This window comes from Rhinoraja longicauda, chromosome 6 (assembly GCF_053455715.1).
Source record: "Rhinoraja longicauda isolate Sanriku21f chromosome 6, sRhiLon1.1, whole genome shotgun sequence".
NCBI lineage: Eukaryota > Metazoa > Chordata > Chondrichthyes > Rajiformes > Arhynchobatidae > Rhinoraja > Rhinoraja longicauda.
The window spans coordinates 77,442,407-77,465,381 of record NC_135958.1 but is presented as its reverse complement, the minus strand read 5'-3'; the positions used below and the strand labels follow the sequence as shown (position 1 = coordinate 77,465,381).

Here is a 22,975-nt window from a genome sequence, read left to right as displayed (position 1 = left end):
GGTCGAGACCCTTCCTGATCCTACACAATGCCTGACCAGTGAAGGGAAGCATACTCAACCTTTACCACTCTGGCCAAGACATCTCCTCAGGAATCTTGCCAGACCACCTTTTTTTCCTAAATATTCACCTCTACACTCTTCACTATGCGGAAACGTCTACTATTGATCACCCATTGATCAGCCATGATCACATTGAATGGCGGTGCTGGCTCGAAGGGCCGAATGGCCTACTCCTGCACCTATTGTCTATTGTCTATTCCTTTTCTCCAGAGATGCTGCCTGACCCGCTGAATTACTCCAGCACCTTGTGTCTATCTCCAGAGAGGCTGCCTGACCCGTTGAGTTACTCCAGCACCATGTGTCTATCTCCAGAGAGGCTGCCTGACCCGCTGAGTTACTCCAGCACCATGTGTCTGTTTCCAATGTTTTTTCTGATCGAGTGTGCGGTGGGAAGCAGTAGCAGAGACTTTGTTCCGTTTCATCGCTGTTGGTGTACCGTGATCGATTACTCATTTGCAGTTTAGACACCGCCTGGAACTGCTTTTGAACAAGTTAAACGGCACGGCGAAACCACCTCATAAGAATGCAATTCTGCTTCAAAGCTTCTGATCTCTGCCATTAGTGGGTATTAACACAATGTGCAAATGGTGTGCCGCCAGCCCGCGATCCGACAGCCTTCGCCCAGCCAGGAGATGTGCAGCACACGTCCAACTCTCCTCAGCTGCTCACTGTGGACAGATGCTGAGCACATATGGGTTTCTTAAAGCAAGGAGGGGAGTGAGTGCAAGCTGAGCAAATCTGGAGCAGTGCACTTCCACTGCGAGTCCCACGCAGCAGAGGCAGGCTTTCAATAACTTATGCTTCAATTACGATAGCCATCCTGCTCGGAGTTGAAGTTACTTTTCATATTGCTGCTTCCAAGTGTGTGTGTGTGTGTGTGTGTGTCCTCTGTATGTGCGTGAGTGTGCGCGTGTGTGTGTGTGTGTCTGTGTGTGTGGCGTGTGTGTGTGTGTGTATGGTGCACGTATGTGCGTGTATGGTGCACGTATGTGTGTTTGATGCACGTATGTCTGAATGTGTCTGTGTATGTGCATGTGCGTGCGTCTGCGCGTGTGCGTGTGTGTTTGTATCTGTCTTTGTGTGTGTGTGTGTGTGTTTGTGAGTGTATATGTGTGAGAGAGTGTGTGTGTGTGTGAGTGTGTGTGTGTGTGTGTGTGAGTGTGTGTGCGTGAGTGTGTGTGTGTGTGTGCGTGTGTGTGTGTGTGTGTGTGTGTGTGTCTGTGAGAGTGTGTGTGTGTGTGTGTGTGTGAGAGAGTGTGTGTGTGTGTGTGTGTGTGTGTGTGTGTGTGTGTGTGTGTGTGTGTGTGTGTGTGTGTGAGAGAGTGAGTGTGTGAATGTGTGTGTTTGTTTGCCTTTCCTTTCATGGTCCATGTGGTCCTAATTATCTCTTTGTGGGTCCCCTGAGTCTCCAGATGTGGCTTAAAAGAAAAACACAGACCAAATGAATGAAGTTTGAAGTTGTTCCCCATCTCCCTCCCATCTCCCCGCCCGGCTATTAACATTCCAGCTCTGAGTGGCACCCATTTAAAGGGCATGGGCACCCACTTGGGAAGGGAAGGGCATTGAAGAGCTTGGTACATGTGACATCTTCACAGACCCCAGTAGGTATCAGCATTGTGCCAGGGGGTGGGAGAGCTAGTTCATGAGTGTGCAGTTTAGTTTAGAGATACAGCACGGAAACAGGCCCTTCGGCCCGCCGAGTTCATGCCAACCATCGATCCCCTGTGCAAGTTAGTTCTATGTTATCCCACACCCTACACTCCAGGAGAAATTAACCCACAGACCCAGAGTTGGGGAGGAAACTGGAGCACCCGAAGGAAACCCACACTGTCTCAATGAGAACATGCAAACTCCACACAGACAGCGCCCGAGGTTAGGATCAGGAGTTGCGGATTTGTGGAATTCTCTGCCTCAGAAGGCTGTGGAGGCCGATTCACTGGATGCATTCAAAAGCGAGATGGAGCTCTTGGGGCTTGTGGAGTCAAGGGATATGGGGAGAAGGCAGGAACAGGATACTGATTGTGGATGATCAGCCATGATCACATTGAAAGGTGGTGCTGGCTCGAAGGGCCGAATTGGCTACTCCTGCACCTATTGTCTATGTATCTGAACCCAGGTCTCTGGCACTGTGAGGCAGTAGCTCTACCAGCTGCACCACTCTGACGCCCAGTTGCAGTTAGATTTATTATTGTTACATGTTCGGAGGTGTAGTGAAAAGCTTTGCTTTGCATCTAATCAAATCAGATAGTCCTGTCTGTGTGGAGTTTGCATGTTCTCCCCTGTGAGTTTCCTCTGGGAACTCTGGTTTCTTCCCACACCTCAAAGAAGCGCGGGTTTGGAGGTTAATTAGCCACTGTATATCGCCCCTGATGCGTAGGGAGTGGACGGGAAAGTGGGATAACATGGAACCAGAGCGACAATGGTCGGCATGGACTTGTAAGACCTGCAAACCTGCACGTCTTTGGAGTGCGGGAGGAAACCGGGGGCCACCGGAGAAAACCCACGCAGGTCACGGGGAGAACGTACACATTTGGTACAGACAGCACCCGTAGCCAGGGTGGAACCTGGGTCTCTGGCTCTGTGAGGCAGCAACTCTACCGCTGCACCACCGGGCCGCCCATGGGATTTTTGCCCCTTACTGTTCGTTAAGACTTCCTCTGCCTTCTGGATGAAAAGAAAACATTGCGGCATCCTTATGTTGACATTCTTGTCATGAAAGCACATTCCTCCCATCCACAACAATCAAGCTGTTCAAGTCTTTTTTTAACACCTCAATTAAATCTCCTTTGTTCCCTAATTAAAATTTTCTGGAGAAAACAATCCAGAAGTCCCCCAGCCCTGCCAAAAAGAAGCAATTTGAACAACAACTCACCAACACGTGTTACTTCAAAAGCCTTGTATCAATCCAGCACATTCTTAAGGCCATAACGAAGCGATAGAAGCATAGAGACATGGAAAATGGGTGCAGGAGGAGGCCATTTGGCCCTTCAAGCGAACACCGCCATTCATTGCGATCATGGCTGATCATCCACAATCAGTAACCCGTGCCTGCCTTCTCCCCATACCCCTTGATTCCGCTAGCCCCTGGAGCTCTGTCTAACTCTCTTTTAAATTCATCCAGTGAATCGGCCTCCACTGCCCTCTGTGGCAGAAAATGTTGCAAATTCACAGCTCTCTGGGTGAAAACTTTTTTTCTCATCTCATTTTTAAATGGCCTCCCCTTTGTTCTTAGACTGTGGCCCCTGGTTCTGGACTCCCCAACATCGGGAACATTTTTCCTGCATCTTGCTTGTCCAGTCCTTATATAATTTTATAGGAGCAGAATTAGGCCATTCGGCCCATCAAGCCCACTCCCCCATTCAGTCATGGCTGATCTATCTGTCCCTCTCAACCCCATTCTCCTGCCTTCTCCCCATAACCCCCGACACCCGCACTAACCACATTTGGTCATCTCATTCAAAACAGGTCGATCTTTCCTGTTGCCTGACTCTACAATGACAACAGTACGTTAGCTTTGTTTAGTTTATTGTCACGTGTACCGAGGTTACAGTGAAAAGCTTTTTGGCTGCGTGCTAACCAGTCATCGAAAAGACTATACAAGATTACAATCAAGCTGTCCACAGTCTACAGATACAGGATAAAGGAGAAAACATTGAGTGCAATGTAAAGTCCAATAAAGTCCAACTAAAGATAGTTTGAAGATCTCCAACGAGGTAGATGGGAGATCAGGGTGAGGGGTTACGACACAGCTCCTCTGATGTGATTACTATGTATTATCTCAAAATCATTCTTGATATAAAGCAACATAGGGGTCAGTCTGAAGAAGGGTCCCGACCCAAAATGCCGTCAGTCCATTCCCTCCACAGATGCCGCCTGACCCGCTGAGTTACTCCAACACCTTGTGAAGTGCTCCAGACTCTCCAGCATGATTCGATTATACTTTATTGTCACCCGTGCCTAGGTACAGCGAAATTCTTTGCTTTGCGTTCAATGCACAGAGTATGCAAAGAGTCGCTATGTATGGACCGCCGACAAAGTTTACAAACGTGTAGGAAGGAACTGCAGATGCTGGTTTAAACCGAAGATAGACACACAGTGCTGGAGTAACTCAGCGGGACAGGCAGCATCTCTGGAGAGAAGGAATGGGTGACGTTTCGGGTCGAGACCCTTCTTCAGACATGATGAATAAGCCGGAGGTATCACAAAATGCTGGAGTAACTCAGCAGGACAGGCAGCATCTCTGGAGAGAAGGAATGGGTGACGTTTCGGGTCGAGACCCTTCTTTTCTTCAGACTGCGAAAGTATGCATTAAGTCCCTCCTCGTTCTCGGCGGCCCCTCCTCGACCGGCAGCCAGTATCTGCAGTTCCTCGAGTCTCCAGTGTAGTCTTGGTGTAAATAGACTGAGGGGTAGACCGTGGATCTGAAGACTTGAGTTCAGATCTCCCCCACAGCAGCTGAGAAATTTCAAATTCAATTTGTCAAAATAAATTTTGGAATGAATATGAAAAAAAACCGTGTCAACGTTAGTAATGTTGAAAACAGTCTGTGCGTTGTAGGAATCCATCTGTTAGCTCACCCAGCCTGACCTGTTAGTGGGCCCAGGCCAGTCGGTGGAGTTGAATGTTGAATTGTCCCTGGCAGAGAGAGATTTATAACAATGAATCACAGCTTAAGGATAAGGGGGAAGTCTTTTAGGACCGAGATGAGAAAACATTTCTTCACACAGAGAGTGGTGAGTCTGTGGAATTCTCTGCCACAGAAAGTAGTTGAGGCCAGTTCATTGGCTATATTTAAGAGGGAGTTAGATGTGGCCCTTTTTGCTAAAGGGATCAGGGGGTATGGAGAGAAGGCAGGTACAGGCTACTGAGCTGAATGATCAGCCATGATCATATTGAATGGCGGTGCAGGCTCGAAGGGCCGAATGGCCTACTCCTGACCTATTTTCTATGTTTTCTATGTTTTCTAAACCGTGTGAGTGAATGGAAATGCTGGAGGACACGAGAGAAGTGGAAGCAATCAGCCTGTAGTTCACGAAAGGGCGGCACAGTGGCGCAGCGGTAGAGTTGCTGCCTCACAGCGCCAGAGACCCGGGTTCAGTGCTGTCTGTACGGTGTTTGCACGTTCTCACTGTGACCGCGCGGGTTTTCTCCGGGTGCTCTAAAGACGTGCGGGTTTGTCGGTTAATAGGCTTTGGTAAAGATTGTAAATTGTCCCTAGTGTGTAGGATAGTGCTAGTGTGGTTGGTGATCGCTGGTCAGTGCGGGCTCGGTGGGCTGAAAGATCTAGTGAATGTAGGGAATTGCTGCAGTTAACTAGCATACAGCAAAGATTCACAATGAGATAGTGATCCCACAGTCTAGTTTTTTTATTGATGTTGGTTCAGCGATAAATATAATTTTAAGCAGGTCTTGCAATGACTTCAGGACTAAACTTGCCCTGGGCACTTTACCACCAGCCAGATAGAGCTCTTAAAGATAACGGAGTCAGGGGGTATGGAGAGAAGGCAGGAACGGGGTACTGATTGAGAATGATCAGCCATGATCACATTGAATGGCGGTGCTGGCTCGAAGGGCCGAATGGCCTACTCCTGCATCTATTGTCTATTGTTTCCATGCTGTATCTCTAACGTCTAAAGTCTAACATAAAGTCGACAGTTATACGATCATTTGAGATGGATTTGAGATGAAAGCCTGTTCTGCATTCATTTCTGGAAGGAACTGCAGATGCTGGCTTACACTGAAGATAGACACAAAATGCTGGAGTGACTCAGTGGGTCAGGCAGCACCTCTGGAGAAAAGGAAATAGGTGACGTTTCGGGTCTGAAGGAGGGTCCCGACCGGAAAGGTTGCCTATCCACGTACTCCAGAGATGCTGCTTGACCCGCCGAGTTACTCCAGCACTTTGTGTCTTATCCTCAGCATTACATCCTCGGTTACATCCATGGTGTTGTGAAAGGCATTTTACCAGCAGTTTCTTACAGCCACACTGTTGTAAGTTCGTAAGTGATAGGAACAGAAATAGGCCATTCGGCCCATCAAGTCTGCTCCGCCATTCGTACCAAAGACGTACAGGTATGTAGGTTAATTGGCTGGGTAAATGTAAAAATTGTCCCTAGTGGGTGTAGGATAGTGTTAATGTACGGGGATCGCTGGGCGGCACGGACTTGGAGGGCCGAAAAGGCCTGTTTCCGGCTGTATATATATGATATGATATGATATGATTCAATCATGGCTGATCTATCTCTCCCTCCTAACCCCATTCTCCTGCCTTCTCCCCATAACCCCTGACACCTGTACTAATCAAGAATCTGCCTATCTCTTGTAGAAACATATCAATTTCTTAAAGGATTGGACAGGCTAGATGCAGAAAAATGTTCCCGATGTTGGGGGAGTCCAGAACCAGGGGTCACAGTTTAAGAATAAGGGGTAGGCCATTTAGGACTGAGATGACGAAAATCGATTTCACTCAGAGAGTATAAGAAAATAACTGCAGATGCTGGTACAAATCGAAGGTATTTATTCACAAAATGCTGGAGTAACTCAGCAGGTCAGGCAGCATCTCGGGAGAGAAGGAATGGGTGACATTTCGGGTCGAGACCCTTCTTCAGACTGATCCACTCAGAGAGTTGTGAATCTGTGGAATTCTCTGCCGCAGAAGGCAGTGGAGGCCAATTCACTGGATGGAAAAAGCAGGATCGGGGGGTACTGATTTTGGATGATCATATTGAACGGCGGTGCTGGCTCGAGGGGCCAAATGGCCTCCTCCTGCACCTGTTTTCTGTGGTTCTATGTTTCTATGTTTAACGCCTGCCTGACTGACTGTGTCTGTCTAGTGCTGGGGGGACTGGTGTTCTCCTGAACGTGGATCGCGTGGCTGAGCTGTTGGAGGAGTTGGGAGTGCGTGGAGTGCACGTACGCGGGTTGGCAGACTCGGGCTGGTTCCTCGACAACAAGCAATACCAGAGGACAGAATGCATCGACACCATATCATGCGCTCCAACTGAGGCCATCAAGAAAGGAATAAGGTGAGCCATTTTCCTGTCACCCTCTCCTGGTGGGAGATTGTACTGATCACAGGAACCTCCAGGATCACAGGAGCCTCCAGGATCACAGGAGCCTCCAGGATCACAGGAGCCTCCAGGATCACAGGAGCCTCCAGAGCAAATGTGTCTTGGTTCAGATTGACTTTCATTTGAAAGGTCAATTCCATACTGTGAAGGAGTTAATTCCAACTCAAGGTATACAAAGAGACACCACATAAAGGGCGCCGACAATGTAACAAGGTATCCCACGCCAGGTCCTCCTTTGTTCTCAACCCTCCCTCCTCACGACGGTCCCCCCCCCACACCTAGGGTTGCCAACTGTCCCGTATTAGCCGGGACATCCCGTATATTGGGCTAAATTGGTTTGTCCCATACGGGACCGCCCTTGTCCCATATTAGGCCCGGGGGGCACTGTAGGCCCGGACATTGTGGACCCGGGGGCCTCTGTAGGCTTGGACAGTGTAGGCCCGGACGCCGCCTAATGGAGGTTGCATAGCAACCCACCTCCCGGCTCGGGCGGCTGCCATTGGTGGAGCGGGAGCACGTGGCCGCTGGCTGGGTGAGGTCACGTGGGGCGCGGGGCGGTGACGTCACCTTTTGTCCCGTATTTGGGAGTGAGAAAGTTGGCAACCCGTACCCACACCAGGTCCTCTAGTAAAGCTTCTGCCTCACACGCCAGAGATCCAGGTTCAATCCCAGCCTTCCTGTTATTGATTCTACCATCTACCTCACTGGAGATCCTCGAACTATCTTTGATCGGTCTTTATCTTGCATTAAAACATTATTCATGTTATTCCCTTTACCCTGTATCTGTACACTGTGGACCTCTCGATTGTAACCACGTGGGGTCTATCCGCTGACTGGTTGGCACGCAACAAAACCTCTCACTGTACCTCGTTACACGTGACAATAAACGAAACTCGACTAAACTAAACTCAAACTCAGCCTCGTGTGCAGGAGGGAACAGTAGATGCTGCTTTGCACCGAGATTAGACTGCCAAAATACTGGACAAAATGCTGAAAGACCAAATGCTGGAGTAACTCAGTGGGTCAGACAGCGACACTGCATCTTTGGAGAAAAGGAACAGGAGACGTTTCGGGTTGAGAGCCGACATCAGACTGGTCTCTATTTCCAAGAGGCTGCTTCTCCGACAAGCTGTTCACAGGATAGCACGGTGGAGCAGCGGGTAAAGTTGCTGCCTTACAGCACCAAGGGTCCGGGTTCGATCCTGACCATGGGTGCAGTCTGTACAGTTTGTACCGTAGATCAGAGATCTTCAGTTTTCTCCCACACTCCAAAGACGTATAGGTTTTTAGGTTAATTGGCTTGGTATAAATGTAAAAGATTGTCCCTAGTGTGCGGAGGATAGTCCTTCGTGTGTGTGGGCAGTGCTGGTCGGCGTGGATTCGGTGGGCCGAAGGGCCTGTTTCCGCGCCATATCTCAATGCTAACCTAAATTGAACTACTCGGCAGATCTTGAGGTGACACAGTGGCGCGGACACGGTGGGCCGAAGGGCCTGTTTTCCCACGCTGTATCTCTAAAATAAAATAAACTGGAGCTTGTCAACATGAAATGAAACAAAACAAAATTCCTTTATGATTTCAGCTACTGGAATGGAGTGGTGCCGGAACGTTGCCGGGAGCAGTTCAAAGAAGGGGAAGAGTGGAACTGCTTCTTTGGGTACAAGATCTATCCCACGCTGAAAAGTAAGTTAAAAACATTAAACAACATCAATGTTCATCTTCTCGAAACACCTTTCAAGGGGAGGGGGGGGAAGAATTTAATGGGAACCCGAGGGGTATTTTTAGATTTAGATTTAGAGATACAGCGCAGAAACAGGCCCTTCGGCCCACCGGGTCCGTGCCACCCAACGATCCCCGCACATTAACACTATCCTACACCCACTAGGGACAATTTTTACATTCGGAGAAAACCCATGCAGGTCACGGGGAGAACGTACAAACTCCGTACAGACAGCGCCCGTAGTCAGGATCGAACCTGAGTCTCTGCGCGCTGCATTCGCTGTAAGGCAGCAACTCTACTGCTGCGCCACCGTGCCGCACCAATCTTTTATACACAAAGGGTGGTGAGTGTATGGAACGAGCTGCCGGAGGAGGCAGTTGAGGCAGGGACTATCATAACGTTTAAGAGACAATTGGACAGGTACATGGATAGGAAAAAAAACTGCAGATGCTGGACTAAATCGAAGGTAGACACAAAATGCTGGAGTAACTCAGCGGGTCAGGCAGCATCTTGGGAGAGAAGGAATGTGTGACGTTTCGGGTCGAGACCCTTCGTCAAACTGGTACATGGATAGGACAGGTTTAGAGGGAAATGGGCCAAGAGCGGGCAGGTGGGACTAGTGTGGATGGGGCATGTTGGTTGGCACGGGCATGTTGGGCCAAAGGGCCTGCTTCCACAGTGTATCACCACGCCTCAATGACTCCAGCCTTATATTGGTAGTGTCTGGAAGGACCCGAAATGGCGCCCTATTGCTCATGAGAAGTAGGCTCCTCTGCTTCAGAGAGAAAATCAGATAGCCCTGGACTGATGAACTTTCAGCTATGGCCTCCCTCTTTCCAGTGTGTAGAAAGGAACTGCAGATGCAAGTTTATACTGTAGACAGATACAAAGTGCTGGAGTAACTCAGCGGGTCAGGGAGCAACTCTGGGGGAAAAAAAGGACGGGTGGGTGACATTTTGGGTCTGGACTCTTCCTCAGACTATGTTTAAGGTCCCAATGACCCGAAACGTCACCCATCCTTTTTCTCTGGAGATGTTGCCTGACCCACTGAGTGAGTTACTCCAGCACTTTGTGTTCATCTCCCTCTTTCCACTATTTTTATCGATATATATGAAGCCATTTTTTTGTTTTGGGCAGATTGACACCTTCTCTCCAATTTCAAATTTGGAAATTGTACCCGTGTCTGGTGATAGGTGTGACGGCGCGGCCCAGGTGGGACTCAAACCCACGATCCCAAACTCTGCAGGCCGATCCATGAGGCCAATGGGTCACCGCGGTCGAAACCTTGAGCAAATCTTCACGCCGAAATCTTGAGCAAATCTTCACGCCGAAATCTTGAGCAAAACGCAAACGCGCTGGAAGATCTCAGCGGATCAGGCAGCATCTGTGGAGGAAATGGACCCACGACGTTTCAGGTCGGGGACACTCCTTCGCCCTGAAGGGTTCCCGGTCCGAAACGTCGCCTGTACATTCCCGCCGCAGATGCTGCCTGACCTTCTGAGTTCCTCCAGCACTTTGTGTCTTGTTGGTGGGGATGCAGCGGGGATATTCATGGTTTAGCTCCAGAATGAGGGGGGGGCCTCACGGTCATCCACGAGGGACAAAATGGGGGGGGTTGAGATATTTGGTGGGAGGGAGTGAGATGTGGAGGGACGTACCGAGGCATGTGATGACGTTCTCTGACTACAGGCCCGTTGTTCGTGGTGCAGTGGCTCTTCGATGAAGCCCAGCTCATGGTGGACAACGTGCATCTCACCGGACAGCCTGTTCAAGAAGGCCAGTGGAACTACATCCAGAACTTGGGGCGAGAGCTGAAGAACACTCTCAAAGACGTTCCGTAAGTTTGAGTCGGCTTTACAAGACCTTAATTAAGACCGTAAGATATAGGTGGCGGGATTAGGCCATTCGGCCCTTCGGGTCTGCTCCACCATTGCATCATGGCTGATCCATTTATTCCCCCTCGACCCCACTCTCCCTGTAAGCTTTGAACATGCACGTCTTTGGAGCGTGGGAGGAAACCGGAGCTCACCAGAGAATACCCACGCAGTCACGGGGAGAACGTACAAACTACGTAAAGACACCGCCTGTAGTCAGGATGGAACCCGGGCCTCTGGCGCTATGAGGCAGCCACTCTACCGCTGCGCCACCGTGTCGCACATTTTTCTTTGCATAATAAAAGAAAACCACATGGTGCTGGAGTATCTCAATGCGTCAGGCAGATGCGGTGTGAAGATGAGTCTCAACCCGGCATATTACCCATCCATGCCCTTCAGAGATGCTGCCTGACCCGCTGAGTAGATCTTGAAGCCAGCAGAAACCTTAAGGGTCACCGGAGCAGATTGGATGTGGTCTGTCCATTGTAAGTGCATTGGGCAGGAAGGATCCGCAGATAGACACACAATGCTGGAGTAACTCAGCAGGTCAGGCAGCATCTCGGGAGAGAAGGAATGGGTGACGTTTCGGGTCGAGACCCTTCTTCAGACTGAGGGGGGCTGGACAAAGATAGGATGTAGTAGGAGACAGGAAGACTAGTGGGAGAACTGGGAAGGGGGAGGTGGGGAGGGGGGTGGAGAGGGGGAAAGCAGGGACTATCTGAAGGAACTGCAGATGCTGGTTTACACCGAAGATAGACACGAAAAGCTGGCGTAACTCAGCGGGACAGGCAGCATCTCTGGAGAGAAGGAATGGGTGACGTTTCAGGCCGAGACCCTTCTTCAAGTGTATTGGGCCAGGCATCCTGAGAACCTTAACTGGGTGCAGTTGTCTTCTCCTGATGGAGCCCACCTCTGCCCCACTGCTGCAGCCGGATGGGGCACCAGGAGGTGTTTCCAGATCGTTGTCCTGTTAAGGTCTGAACCGTCTACACTTATTTTTAAGTCTACACCTATCCATAGTCTGCAATTCACTCCCAAGCATATATTTATCCTGATCCTTCTTAAGTGCGTTAGTCATTTTGACCTCAGTTTGTTTGGCTGCGAGACTGTGCTGAACAAGGTTAATTTCTGTCAGCCAACGTAGGGCGTAAATCCAACATTCTTACGCAATCTTGACACCGCAATTGTCTGTGCAACACAAAACCCACATCTGAGGCTTTTGGCCAGTAAATCGTTCCACATATTTCTCCAAGGGCTGTTGTAATCAAGGACTCCACAGACGATGGGCTCTGTGTCTATTGTGACCATGCTGGCAAAACTTCCTCCAGCGTCTCACCATCCCCTGGTCTTTTCCCCTGAGCCCGACAAGAACCTACTCAGAGAAGAATTAAGTAGGAGAACTGTACAGCACAGAAACAGGCCCTTCGGCCCGACTCACCCATGCTGAACAAGACCAGCAAGTTCCTCTTGCCTCTACTTGGCTCATATCCCCCCCCCACACCCGAAACCTTTCCTCTCCATCTACCTGTTCAGATGTCTCTTTAATCTCATGATTGTACTCGTCTCAACCACATTCCTCTGGCAGCTCGCTCCACATACCTTTAAAATATTGCTCCCCCTTTAAATCTTTCCCCCTCCCAAATTAAATAGACGAGGCCTTAGAGATACAGCTCTGGAAACAGGCCCTTCGGCCCACCGAGTTCGTGCCCACCAGCGATCACTTCGTGTCCCAGCGCTGTCCCACACACTGGGGGCAATTTACAATTTTAAGAAGCCAATGAATCTAATAATAATAATAATAATACATTTTATTTATATAGCGCTTTTCATATACTCAAAGACGCTTTACAGAGATTTTGAGAACATAGGGAAATTAATAAATAGATAAATAAGTAAATAAATAAATGAACAGAGAAAGGAGACAGTAGGTGAGGTGACCTTCAGTGGTTGAAGGCAGTACTGAACAGGTGAGACTTCAGCGATGTTTTGAATGTGGTGAGTGTGGGGGAGTCTCTAACGGTTTGGGGTAGTGAGTTCCATAGGGTGGGAGCAGCGATGGAGAAAGCCCTGTCCCCCCAGGATCTGAGTTTAGTCCGGATGTGGGGGGATAGGAGATTGGCAGCGGCAGAGCGGAGGGTGCAGGTGGGAGTGTGCCTGTGGAGGAGGTCGGTCAGGTAGGATGGGGCCAGGTTATGGAGGGCTTTGTAGGTTATGAGGAGGATTTTGTACTGGATTCTCTGGGGGATGGGGAGCCAGTGGAGTTTATAAAGGACGGGGGTGATATGGTCACGGATCGAGGTGTGTGTGAGTAGACGGGCAGCGGAGTTTTGAATGTATTGAAGTTTATTGATGATTTTTGAGGGTGCGCCATAGAGGAGGCTGTTGCAGTAGTCCAGACGGGAGGTGATGAAGGCGTGGATGAGGGTTTCTGCAGCTGTGGAGGAGAGGGATGGACGGAGACGGGCAATGTTTTTGAGGTGGAAGAAGGCTGTCTTTGTGATGTGTTTGATGTGTTTGTCGAAGGAGAGGGTTTGATCAAGGATGATTCCAAGATTCCGGATGTGAGGTGAGGTGGATACAAACCTTCACGCCTTTGGAGTGTGGAAGGAAACTAGGGCGCCCGGAGAAAACCCACGCAGGTCAAGGGGAGAATGTGCAAACTCCAGACAGACAGCACTCAGGATAGGACCCGGGTCAGTAGTGCTGTCAGGCAGCAACTCTACCCACTGCGGCACCGTGCTGCCTAGAAACCCGATGGGCCGAATGGCATAATTCTGCTCCTATAACTAATTAACATGAGCCTCCCCTGGCGAATGTATTCCAGACACTTAATATGTTCTGCATTTTAAAAAAAACTTGCCTCAAAAATCTCCTTTAAATTTTCCCCCTGTCACAATATGCCCCAGGGTATTAGAAACATAGGAACATATAAACATAGAAAATGGGTGTAGGAGTAGGCCATTCGGCCCCTACGAGCCAGCACCGCCATTCAATATGATCATACATTTGACATTTTGGTATTTGACATTTCCACCCTGGGACTCTGACTGTCTTTATAAACCTCTAACAGGTCTCCCCTCAGCCTCCGAAGCTCCAATGAAAGCAACCCAAGGTTGTCCAACCTATTCTTCTAGCTAAAACCCTCTAAACCAGGCACAATCCTGGTGACCTCTTCTGCTCCCTCTCCAAAGCCTTCCGGTATCATCCTTCCTTTAAGGGCGGCACGATGGCGCAGCGGTAGAGTTGCTGCCTAACAGCGCTCACAGTGCCGGAGATCCGGGTTCGATCCCGACTACGGGTGCTGTCCGGACCGAGTTTGTACGTTCTCCCCGTGACCTGCGTGGGTTTTCTCCGAGATCTTCGGTTTCCTCCCACACTCCAAAGACGTGCAGGTTTGTAGGTTATGTGGCTTGGTATAAATGTGTTTAAAAAACCCATCCCTAGCTTGTGTGGGATAGTGTTAATGTGCGGGGATCGCTAGTTGGTGCGGGCTCGGTGGGCCAAAGGGCCTGTTTTATAAATTAAATTAAACTAAACTAAAACTAATGCTGAGACCAAAACTGAACACAATACTCTAAGTTCGGCCTAGCTACAGTTTTATACAGCTGCAAAATGACTTCCTAACATTTATACTCAATGCCTCGACCGATGAAGGCAAGCATGTCATACGCCTTATTTACCATCCACTTTCAAGAAGCAATGCCCTTGTACTCCAAGATCCCTCTGTATATCAGACTTGGGAGCTAAAACCGCTGCGTGCTTCACATGAATCGTGCTAGATATATAATTACAACGTAATTAATGCAAGCTATATTTTTCATTTCAGGGCTGTATTTGCACCTGCATGTTTGTCTCATGAAGTTATCACAAAAAGGTAAGTCAGGAAAAGTGGTGGGATTAGGGGAGGAAGAATGACCATTGTCTAACATGCAGGAAGGAACAATAGACAGTAGACAGTAGACAATAGACAGTAGGCAGTAGACAGTAGACAGTAGACAATAGACAGTAGGCAGTAGACAATAGACAGTAGGCAGTAGACAGTAGAGAGTAGGCAGTAGACAGTAGACAGTAGACAGTAGACAATAGACAGTAGGCAGTAGACAGCAGACAATAAACAGTATACAGTAGGCAATGGACAGTAGACAATGGACAGTAGACAATAAACAGTATACAGTGGGCAATGGACAGTAGACAATAGACAATAGACAGTAGACAATAGACAATAAACTGTATACAGTAGGCAATGGACAGTAGATAATAGACAATAGACAGTAGACAATAGACAGTAGACAATAGACAGTGGACCGTAGACAGTAGACAGTAGACAGTAGACAATAGATGCAGGAGTAGGCTATTCGGCCCTTCGAGCCAGCACCGCCATTCAATGTGATCATGGCTGATCATCCACAATCAGTATCCTGTTCCTGCCTTCTCCCCATACCCCCTGACTCCGCTATCATTAAGAGCTCTAACTCTCTCTAGAAAGCATCCGGAGAATTGGCCTCCACTGCCTTCTGAGGCAGAGAATTCCACGGATTCACAACTCTCTGAATGAAAAGGTTTTTCCTCATCTCCGTTCTGAATGGCCTACCCCTTATTCTTAAACTGTGGTCCCCAGGTTCTGGACTCCAGATGCTGGTTTACACTGGAGATAGACACAAAATGCTGGAGTAACTCAGCGGGACAGGCAGCGTCTCTGGAGAGAAGGAACCGGTGACATTTCAGGTCTGACCTGAAGAAAGGCCTCAAACCGAAAAGCCACCCGTTGCGTTCCGTCTCTCCAGTGGCTCTGCCTGTTCTGCTGAGTTACTCCAGCATTTTGTGTCTATCTTCAACCTTTATCTAATGCACTGTTTCCTTGACAGTCGAATTTACCAATTCCTGTTTTATCAATTCCGTGTTCAGATCCTGTTCAAAAGTGGCCCAGCAGCAATTCACCACCTTTCCGTTCAATCCTAGTTGCAATCTCCAGTTATTAAACTGCACTGTTTTGACTCGGAAGTAGGATTACTGAGAGCTGTACATAGAACCGAGAACAGCACAGCACAGGAACAGGCCCTTCGGCCCACAATGTCTGGTCTGTGCCAAACATGACGCCTGTACATGATCCAAATCCCCCTACATGTGGGGCTGCATGGTGGCGCAGCGGTAGAGTTGCGGCCTCAGCGCCAGAGGCCCTGGTTCGATCCCGACCACGGGCGCTGTCTGTACGGAGTTTGTAGAAACATAGAAAATGGGTGCAGGAGTAGGCCATTCAGCCCTTCGAGCCAGCACTGCCATTCAATATGATCATGGCTGATCATCCAGAATCAGTACCCCTCTGTGTGACCACGTGGGTTTTCTCCAGGTCCTCCGGGTTCCTCCCACACTCCAAAGACGTATGGGTTTGTAAGTTAATTAGCTTTGGTAAAAATACCCTGTAAATTGTCCCGAGTGCGGAATAGCTTTCGTGTGTGAGGGGATCGCTGCTTGGCATGGACTCGGTGGGCCGAAGGGCCTGTTTCCGTGCTGTGCCTCTAAAGTCTATTCCCTGCACTTCTATGTGCTTGTCTAAAAGCTTTTTTGAAACACCATGATCATACCTGCCTCCACCACCACCCATGGCAGTGCGTTCCAGGCACCCACCACCCTCTTGCCCGCCCGTCTCCATTAAACTTGCCCCCTCTCACCTTACAGTTTAGTTCAGTTTAGGGATACGGAGTGGAAACAGGCCCTTCGGCCCACCGAGTCCATGCCAACCAGCGATCCCTGCACACTAACTCCATCCTACACACACTAGGGACAACTTACATTCATACCAAGCCAATTAACCTACAAACCTGTACGTCTCTGGAGTGTGGGAGGAAACCGGAGCACCCGGAGGAAACCCACGCGGTCACAGGGAGAACGTACAAACTCCGTACAGACAGCATCCGTGGTCGGGATTGAACCCGGGTCTCCGGCGTTGAGGCAGTAACTCTACCGCTGCGCCACCGTGCAGCTCAACATATAGAACGACGGAGGGTTTGGATCATGTACAGGCAGATCAGATCAGTTTAGCTAGGTATCATAGTTGGCACAGACATTGCGGGCCAAAGGGCCTGTTCCTGTGCTGCACTGTTCTACGTTCCATGTACACTACACACCCGTGGTCAGGATGGAACCCGGGTCTCTGGCGCTGTGAGGCGGAAACTCTACTTCTGCGCCACTGTAGTTGCAGTTCTGCCCTCTGCTTAGGGTTGCCAACTATCTCACTCCCAAATACGGGACAAGGTGACGTCACCGCCCCGCTCCCCACGTGACCTCACCCAGCCGGCGGCCACCTGCTCCCACTCCACCAATGGTGGCCGCCCGGGCCGGGAGGCGGGTTGCTACGCAACCTCCGTTAGGCGGCGCCCGGGCCTCCAGACCTACACTGTCTGGACCTACACTGTCCGGGCCTACACTGTCTGGACCTACACTGTCCTGGCCTACACTGTCTGGACCTACACTGTCCGGGACTACAGTCTCCGGACCTACACTGTCTGGACCTACACTGTCCGAACCTACACTGTCCGGACCTACACTGTCTGGGCCTACACTGTCCGATCCTACAGTGTCCGGACCTACACTGTCTGGACCTACACTGTCCGGGCCTACACTGTCTGGGCCTACACTGTCCGATCCTACAGTGTCCGGACCTACACTGTCCGGGCCTACAGTGTCCGAACCTACACTGTCCGGGACTACAGTCTCCGGACCTACACTGTCTGGACCTACACTGTCCGAACCTACACTGTCTGGACCTACACTGTCCTGGCCTACACTGTCTGGACCTACACTGTCCGGGCCTACAGTGTCCGGACCTACACTGTCTGGACCTACACTGTCCGGGCCTATACTGTCTGGGCCTACACTGTCCGATCCTACAGTGTCCGGACCTACACTGTCCGGGCCTACAGTGTCCGGGCCTACAGTGTCCGGACCCACACTGTCCGGACCCACACTGTCCGGGCCTACAGTGTCCGGACCCACACTGTCCGGACCCACACTGTCCGGGCCCACACTGTCCTGGCCTACACTGTCCGGACCTACACTGTCTGGACCTACACTGTCCGGGCCTACAGTGTCCGGACCCACACTGTCCGGACCCACACTGTCCGGGCCTACAGTGTCCGGACCTACACTGTCCTGGCCTACACTGTCCGGGCCTACACTGTCTGGGCCTACACTGTCCGATCCTACAGTGTCCGGACCTACACTGTCCGGGCCTACAGTGTCCGGGCCTACACTGTCCGGGTCTACAGTGTCCGGACCCACACTGTCCGGACCCACACTGTCTGGGCCCACACTGTCCTGGCCTACACTGTCCGGGCCTACACTGTCCGGGCCTACAGTGTCCGGACGTACACTGTCCGGGCCTAAAGCGCCCCCTGGGCCTAATACGGGACAAGGGCGGTCCCATACGGGACAAACCAATTTACGGGATGGAGGATGTAGGACTGGCTGAGTTGGGCCGAAGGGCCTGTTTGTTTCCCTGCCGTGTAACTCCGTTTTTCCCGCCTTTGTTTTTCAGCTACTGGTTGAACCTCCAGGTGAAAGGCGTCTCTCTGCCGCGGGCACTGCACTGCTGGGACCGGAGCCTGCAAGACGGCGCCAGGAACGGCAGGGGCTCGCCGAAGGGCTGCCCGGTCCACCTCGCCGACAGCTGCCATTGGCCGCACTGTAACCCCACCTGCCCCACCATCAGAGACCAGTACACAGGCCAGGAGATGACTGTAATACAGTTCCTCATGCACATGGGATTCGATATACAAAAGATGGCTCAGCAGCAGGGCCTGGAGGTTAGCAAACTGTTGGGGATGTTGAGCAGCGGGGGCTAAGGCAGCCCCGGCATCTCTGGGACTGACGAGACTCGTAGCCGAGGGAAAGTCCAAGCCCACACTCGAAGGAGAATCCGACGGGCCTCCCTTCACCTTCTGGAACCTCACAAAACCTCTCACGACAAGACAAAATTATTTTTTAATAAAAGCAACACACCCCTGCAAGGCCACGGAGTGACAAAGCGGCGTGGCGGGAAAGCACTGGATTGTTTCACGCAAGGCGAAAGAAAGGAAGGAGCAGAATTGTCCGAAATAAATGTACTGGTTGTCACGGATCGGATCACAGAACACAACGCAGGAAGGAATTGCAGATGCTGGTTTCAACCGAAGATAGACTCAAAATGCTGGAGTATCTCGCTAGGGCAGCTTACAGCCCAGTGGTATGAGTGTTGATTTCTCTAACTTCAAGTAACCCCGGCATACCCTCTCTCTCGCTCTCCGTCCCTCCCCCACCCAAGTCCAGTCGCACCAGCTTCTCGTTCTCACCCAACAAACCGGCTAACAATGGCCAGTTTCCTTTATCATCGTCACTTCTTTTTCCATACGTTTCATTCATTTGTTCTTAATCTCTCCGCATCACCGTCTATCTCTTTTCGTTTCCCTTATCCCTAACCGGTCTGAAGAAAGGTCCCGAGGCAAGAGGCGTTGGGTTTTGGCACCATTTTGAAACTCAGTCCGTGCTCTAAGACTAGACCTAGTCTGGGTTAGGGTCATAAGTAGTCAGGGTAGGACGTTACTCGTGCTGTTGGGCTGTCTACAGTGCAGAGACAGGTCATGTTGGTGTCAATACTGGTGGTGTCAGCACCTTGGCCTCCTGATTAAACTTTGCTTTGCACGCCCGCGTTGCCACCTTCCCCGAGCTAACAATCACCTATTCTACATTTTTCCTCGAGCTGCGTCCACTTTGATCTCTCGTTTTCACGCCTCACCCGTCCCTATCTCTCGTTTCCCTCTCCCCTGACCCTCGGTCTGTGGAAGGGGCCTCGACCCGAGACGGTCGCCCAATTACCCCTCTCCAGAGACGCCGCCTGTCCCGCTGAGTTACTCCAGTGCTTTGTGTGTTTCTGCAGATACACGTATCCCCCCTTCACCCATCAGTTAACAGTGTAAAGCCATGACAGTGCACTACACACAGGGACATTGAGGCCTCTGGTGTCTCAAGCTAGAAAGCTGTGTATTTTTTAACAAACTAAAACCTGTGCTGAGTTGGTAATTTTACATATTTATTTTATTATGTAAATCATATTTATAAGTGTTATGCAGGCAAAGAGCTAAATATGTTTCTTTATAAATTGTAAATACTGTCTCCTAATTGCATGTTTTTTTTTTGTAATGGAATTAAAATCATCTTATGACAACCACACTGAGGTGTTTTATGCTGCTCTGATCCTATTAAGCATTATTCAATGGTGCTTTGTGCTCACATGTGGCAAGTGCAAACACACTGTGAAATTATTTTCTTACAAACAGTCCATTAGAGTATCACCGTACTACCCCCACCAGTTGTCCGGCACGGTGGCGCAGGGGTAGAGTTGCTGCCTCACAGCGCTGGAGACCCGGGTTCGATCCCGACTACGGGTGCTGTCTGTACGGAGTTTGTACGTTCTCCCCGTGACCCGCGTGGGTTTTCTCCGAGATCTTCGGTTTCCTCCCACACTCCAAAGACGTGCAGGTGTGTAGGTTAATTGGATTGGTTAATGTAAAAAAAAAATGTTCCTCTTGCGTGTGTATAGGATAGTGTTAATGTGCAGGGTTCGCTGGTCAGCACGGACCCGGTGGGCCGAAGGGCCTGTTTCCGCGCTGTATCTCTAAACTAAAACTAAAACTAAAGCAGCAGAGTGTAGGTTATGACAAAGTTCATGACTAAGTTTTAGTACGGGTGTCAGGGGTTATGAGGAGAAGGCAGGAGAATGGGGTTAGGAGGGAGAGATAGATCAGCCAGGATTGAATGGCTGAGTAGACTTGATGGGCCGAATGGCTTCATTCCGCTCCCATTACTCATGGCCTTACGACCTTTAGATTAGTTTACTTTACTTTAGTTTAGAGATACAGCGCGGAAACAGGCCCATCGGCCCACCGAGTCAGTGCCGACCAGCGATCACCTCGTACACTAGCACTATCCTACACACGAGGGACAACTTACTATTTTCACCGAAGACAATTAATCTGCAAACCTGAACAAATTTGGAGTGTGGGAGGAAACCAGAGCACCCGGAGAAAACCCACGCGGTCACGGGGAGAACGCACGTGACAAACTCCGTACAGACAAGCACCCGCAGTCAGGATCGAACCCGGGTCTCTGGCGCTGTTCTGCCGTGCCACCCCTTGGTCTATTGAGAAACAGGGGTGACACATTGGTGCAGCGGGTAGAGCCGCTGCCCTCACAGCGCCAGAGACCTGGCTTTTCGATGCAGTTTGCACGTTCTCCCTGTGACCACGTGGTTTTCCTCTGGGTGCTCTGGTTTCCTCCCACATCCCAAAGACAGCCCTGAGTGTGTCGGAGGTGGTTGTTAAAGCGGGGCAACATAGAACGAGTGTGAACGGGTGATCGATGGCTGGCACGGGCTCGGCGGGCCGAACGGCCCGTTTCCATGCTGTATCTCTAAACTAAACTAACCTACATGGAAGTTGGAAGGTGATTTACCAATGGGTGGTAGCCAGTGCCACCTTCTTGGCTTGCCGGGGCAGCAGGGCGAAGGCCGCGGAGGCCAACAGGATCAACAAACTCATCGGGAAGGCCGTCTCCGTCCTGGGGGCGGAGTTGGATTCACGGGAGGTGGTCTTGGAGGGGAGGATGCTCCTCAAACTGTGGAGCGTCCCGGACAATACAGCTCACCCCGTCCGTGACACACCGGTCAACCTGAGGAGCACCTTCAGCAACAGACTGGTCCCACCAAGATGCAGCACAGAACGCCACAGGACATCCTTCTATCCCCATGGCTATCCAACTGTACAACTCCTCCCCCTTCTGTCGTGGGGTAGACTGACCCCCCTCCCCCACACCATCTTTGCACATCCATAATCCTTTCCACTCATCACTTTAATTTCATGTTTCATGTACCTTGTGATTTATGGCTGTTGGCAGATCAATTTCCCCCCTGGGATAAATAAAGTTCTGTTGTATTGTATTGCATGAGTGGAGGCACAAGATACTGGGATCTAATGAGGTGATGTACTTGGATCCAGCCAAGTAGGGTGTGATCGGCAGATGGAAACTTCTTGTAGCATATTAATAATAATAATAATAATCCATTTATTTTATATAGCGCCTTATCACATGCTCAAAGCGCTTTACAAAAACAATTAACATAGAAACAAACAGACAAACTATCCTGACGGAAAAGCGGCGAATACTCAACGCCAGCGTCCTCTCACGTCAGGGTCCGGCAGTAGACATTAAAAAGCACAAGACACACAGATACAATTTTTTACACAAAACAGCCATCACAGTGATTGCTCTAGGCATACCCTCACTGTGATGGAAGGCAAAGTCTTATCTCCTCCTCATTCTTCTCCCATGGTGCCACGAGGTGATCGAGGCTCCCAACTTTTTGAAGCCCCCACCGGGCGATGGAAAGTCCCAGGGTCGAGCCGAGCCGAGCAGGCCGATGAAAGTCCTGAGCCCCCACTGGGCGATGGAAAGTCCCAGGGCCGGGCCGAGCCGAGCAGGCCGATGAAAGTCCTGAGCCCCCACTGGGCGATGGAAAGTCCCAGGGCCGAGCCGAGCAGGCCGATGAAAGTCCTGAGCCCCCACCGGGCGATGTAAAGTGCTGCGGCCGGGCCACGCAGGGTGATGAAGGGCCTGCGAGCGGGTTGATCGTACCTCGCGCTTCGGGGCGGTCGAAGCTGCTACGGCTGGAGCTCCCAAAAGCTGGTCGCCAGCCAGGGACCTGCGAGCTCCCGATGTTGCGGTCTGCAGGGCCCACGGCCGAAGCCTCCGAGATGGTAAGTCCAGGCCCTGCGACCGGAGTCTTTGAGGTCGATCCCAGCTGGAGGCCGCCGACTCCACGATGTTAGGCCGTAGCACGAACGGAGATACGACACGGTAAGGGTCGCATCTCCGTTGAGGAGGAGATTTGAAAAAAAGGTTTCCCCCAACCCCCCCACCACCCCCCTACATACACAGAATTAAAAATAAAACAAAACGTACATTTAACAACGACAATGACAAAAAAAACCGGAGAGACTGCCGGTGAGCCGCAGCTGCAGAACACAGCCACGCCCCCTATATTGCAATTGTGTGTACAACACAAGAGTACAATTAAAATATCACTACTAATTAGGGGTGCCAACTATCTCACTCCCAAATAAGGGACTAGGTGACGCCACCGCCCCACACCTCACGTGACCTCACACAGCCAGCGGCCACGTGCTCCCGCTCCACCATTGGCGGCTGCCCGGGCCAGGAGGCG

At 50.6% G+C, this 22,975-nt stretch overlaps 1 protein-coding gene across 1 annotated transcript in view; it reads left to right on the top strand.

Moving 5' to 3' along the window:
• notum1a (notum, palmitoleoyl-protein carboxylesterase a) overlaps window positions 1–19,916 on the top strand; it is a 58,568-nt gene extending 38,652 nt beyond the window's left edge. The window contains 5 exon segments of the mRNA XM_078401390.1: window positions 6,894–7,085; window positions 8,711–8,811; window positions 10,538–10,685; window positions 14,549–14,596; window positions 18,257–19,916. Coding sequence (XP_078257516.1) covers window positions 6,894–7,085; window positions 8,711–8,811; window positions 10,538–10,685; window positions 14,549–14,596; window positions 18,257–18,563 — 796 coding nt within the window. The 3' untranslated portion in view covers window positions 18,564–19,916.
• The last annotated feature ends 3,059 nt before the right edge of the window (window positions 19,917–22,975 follow it).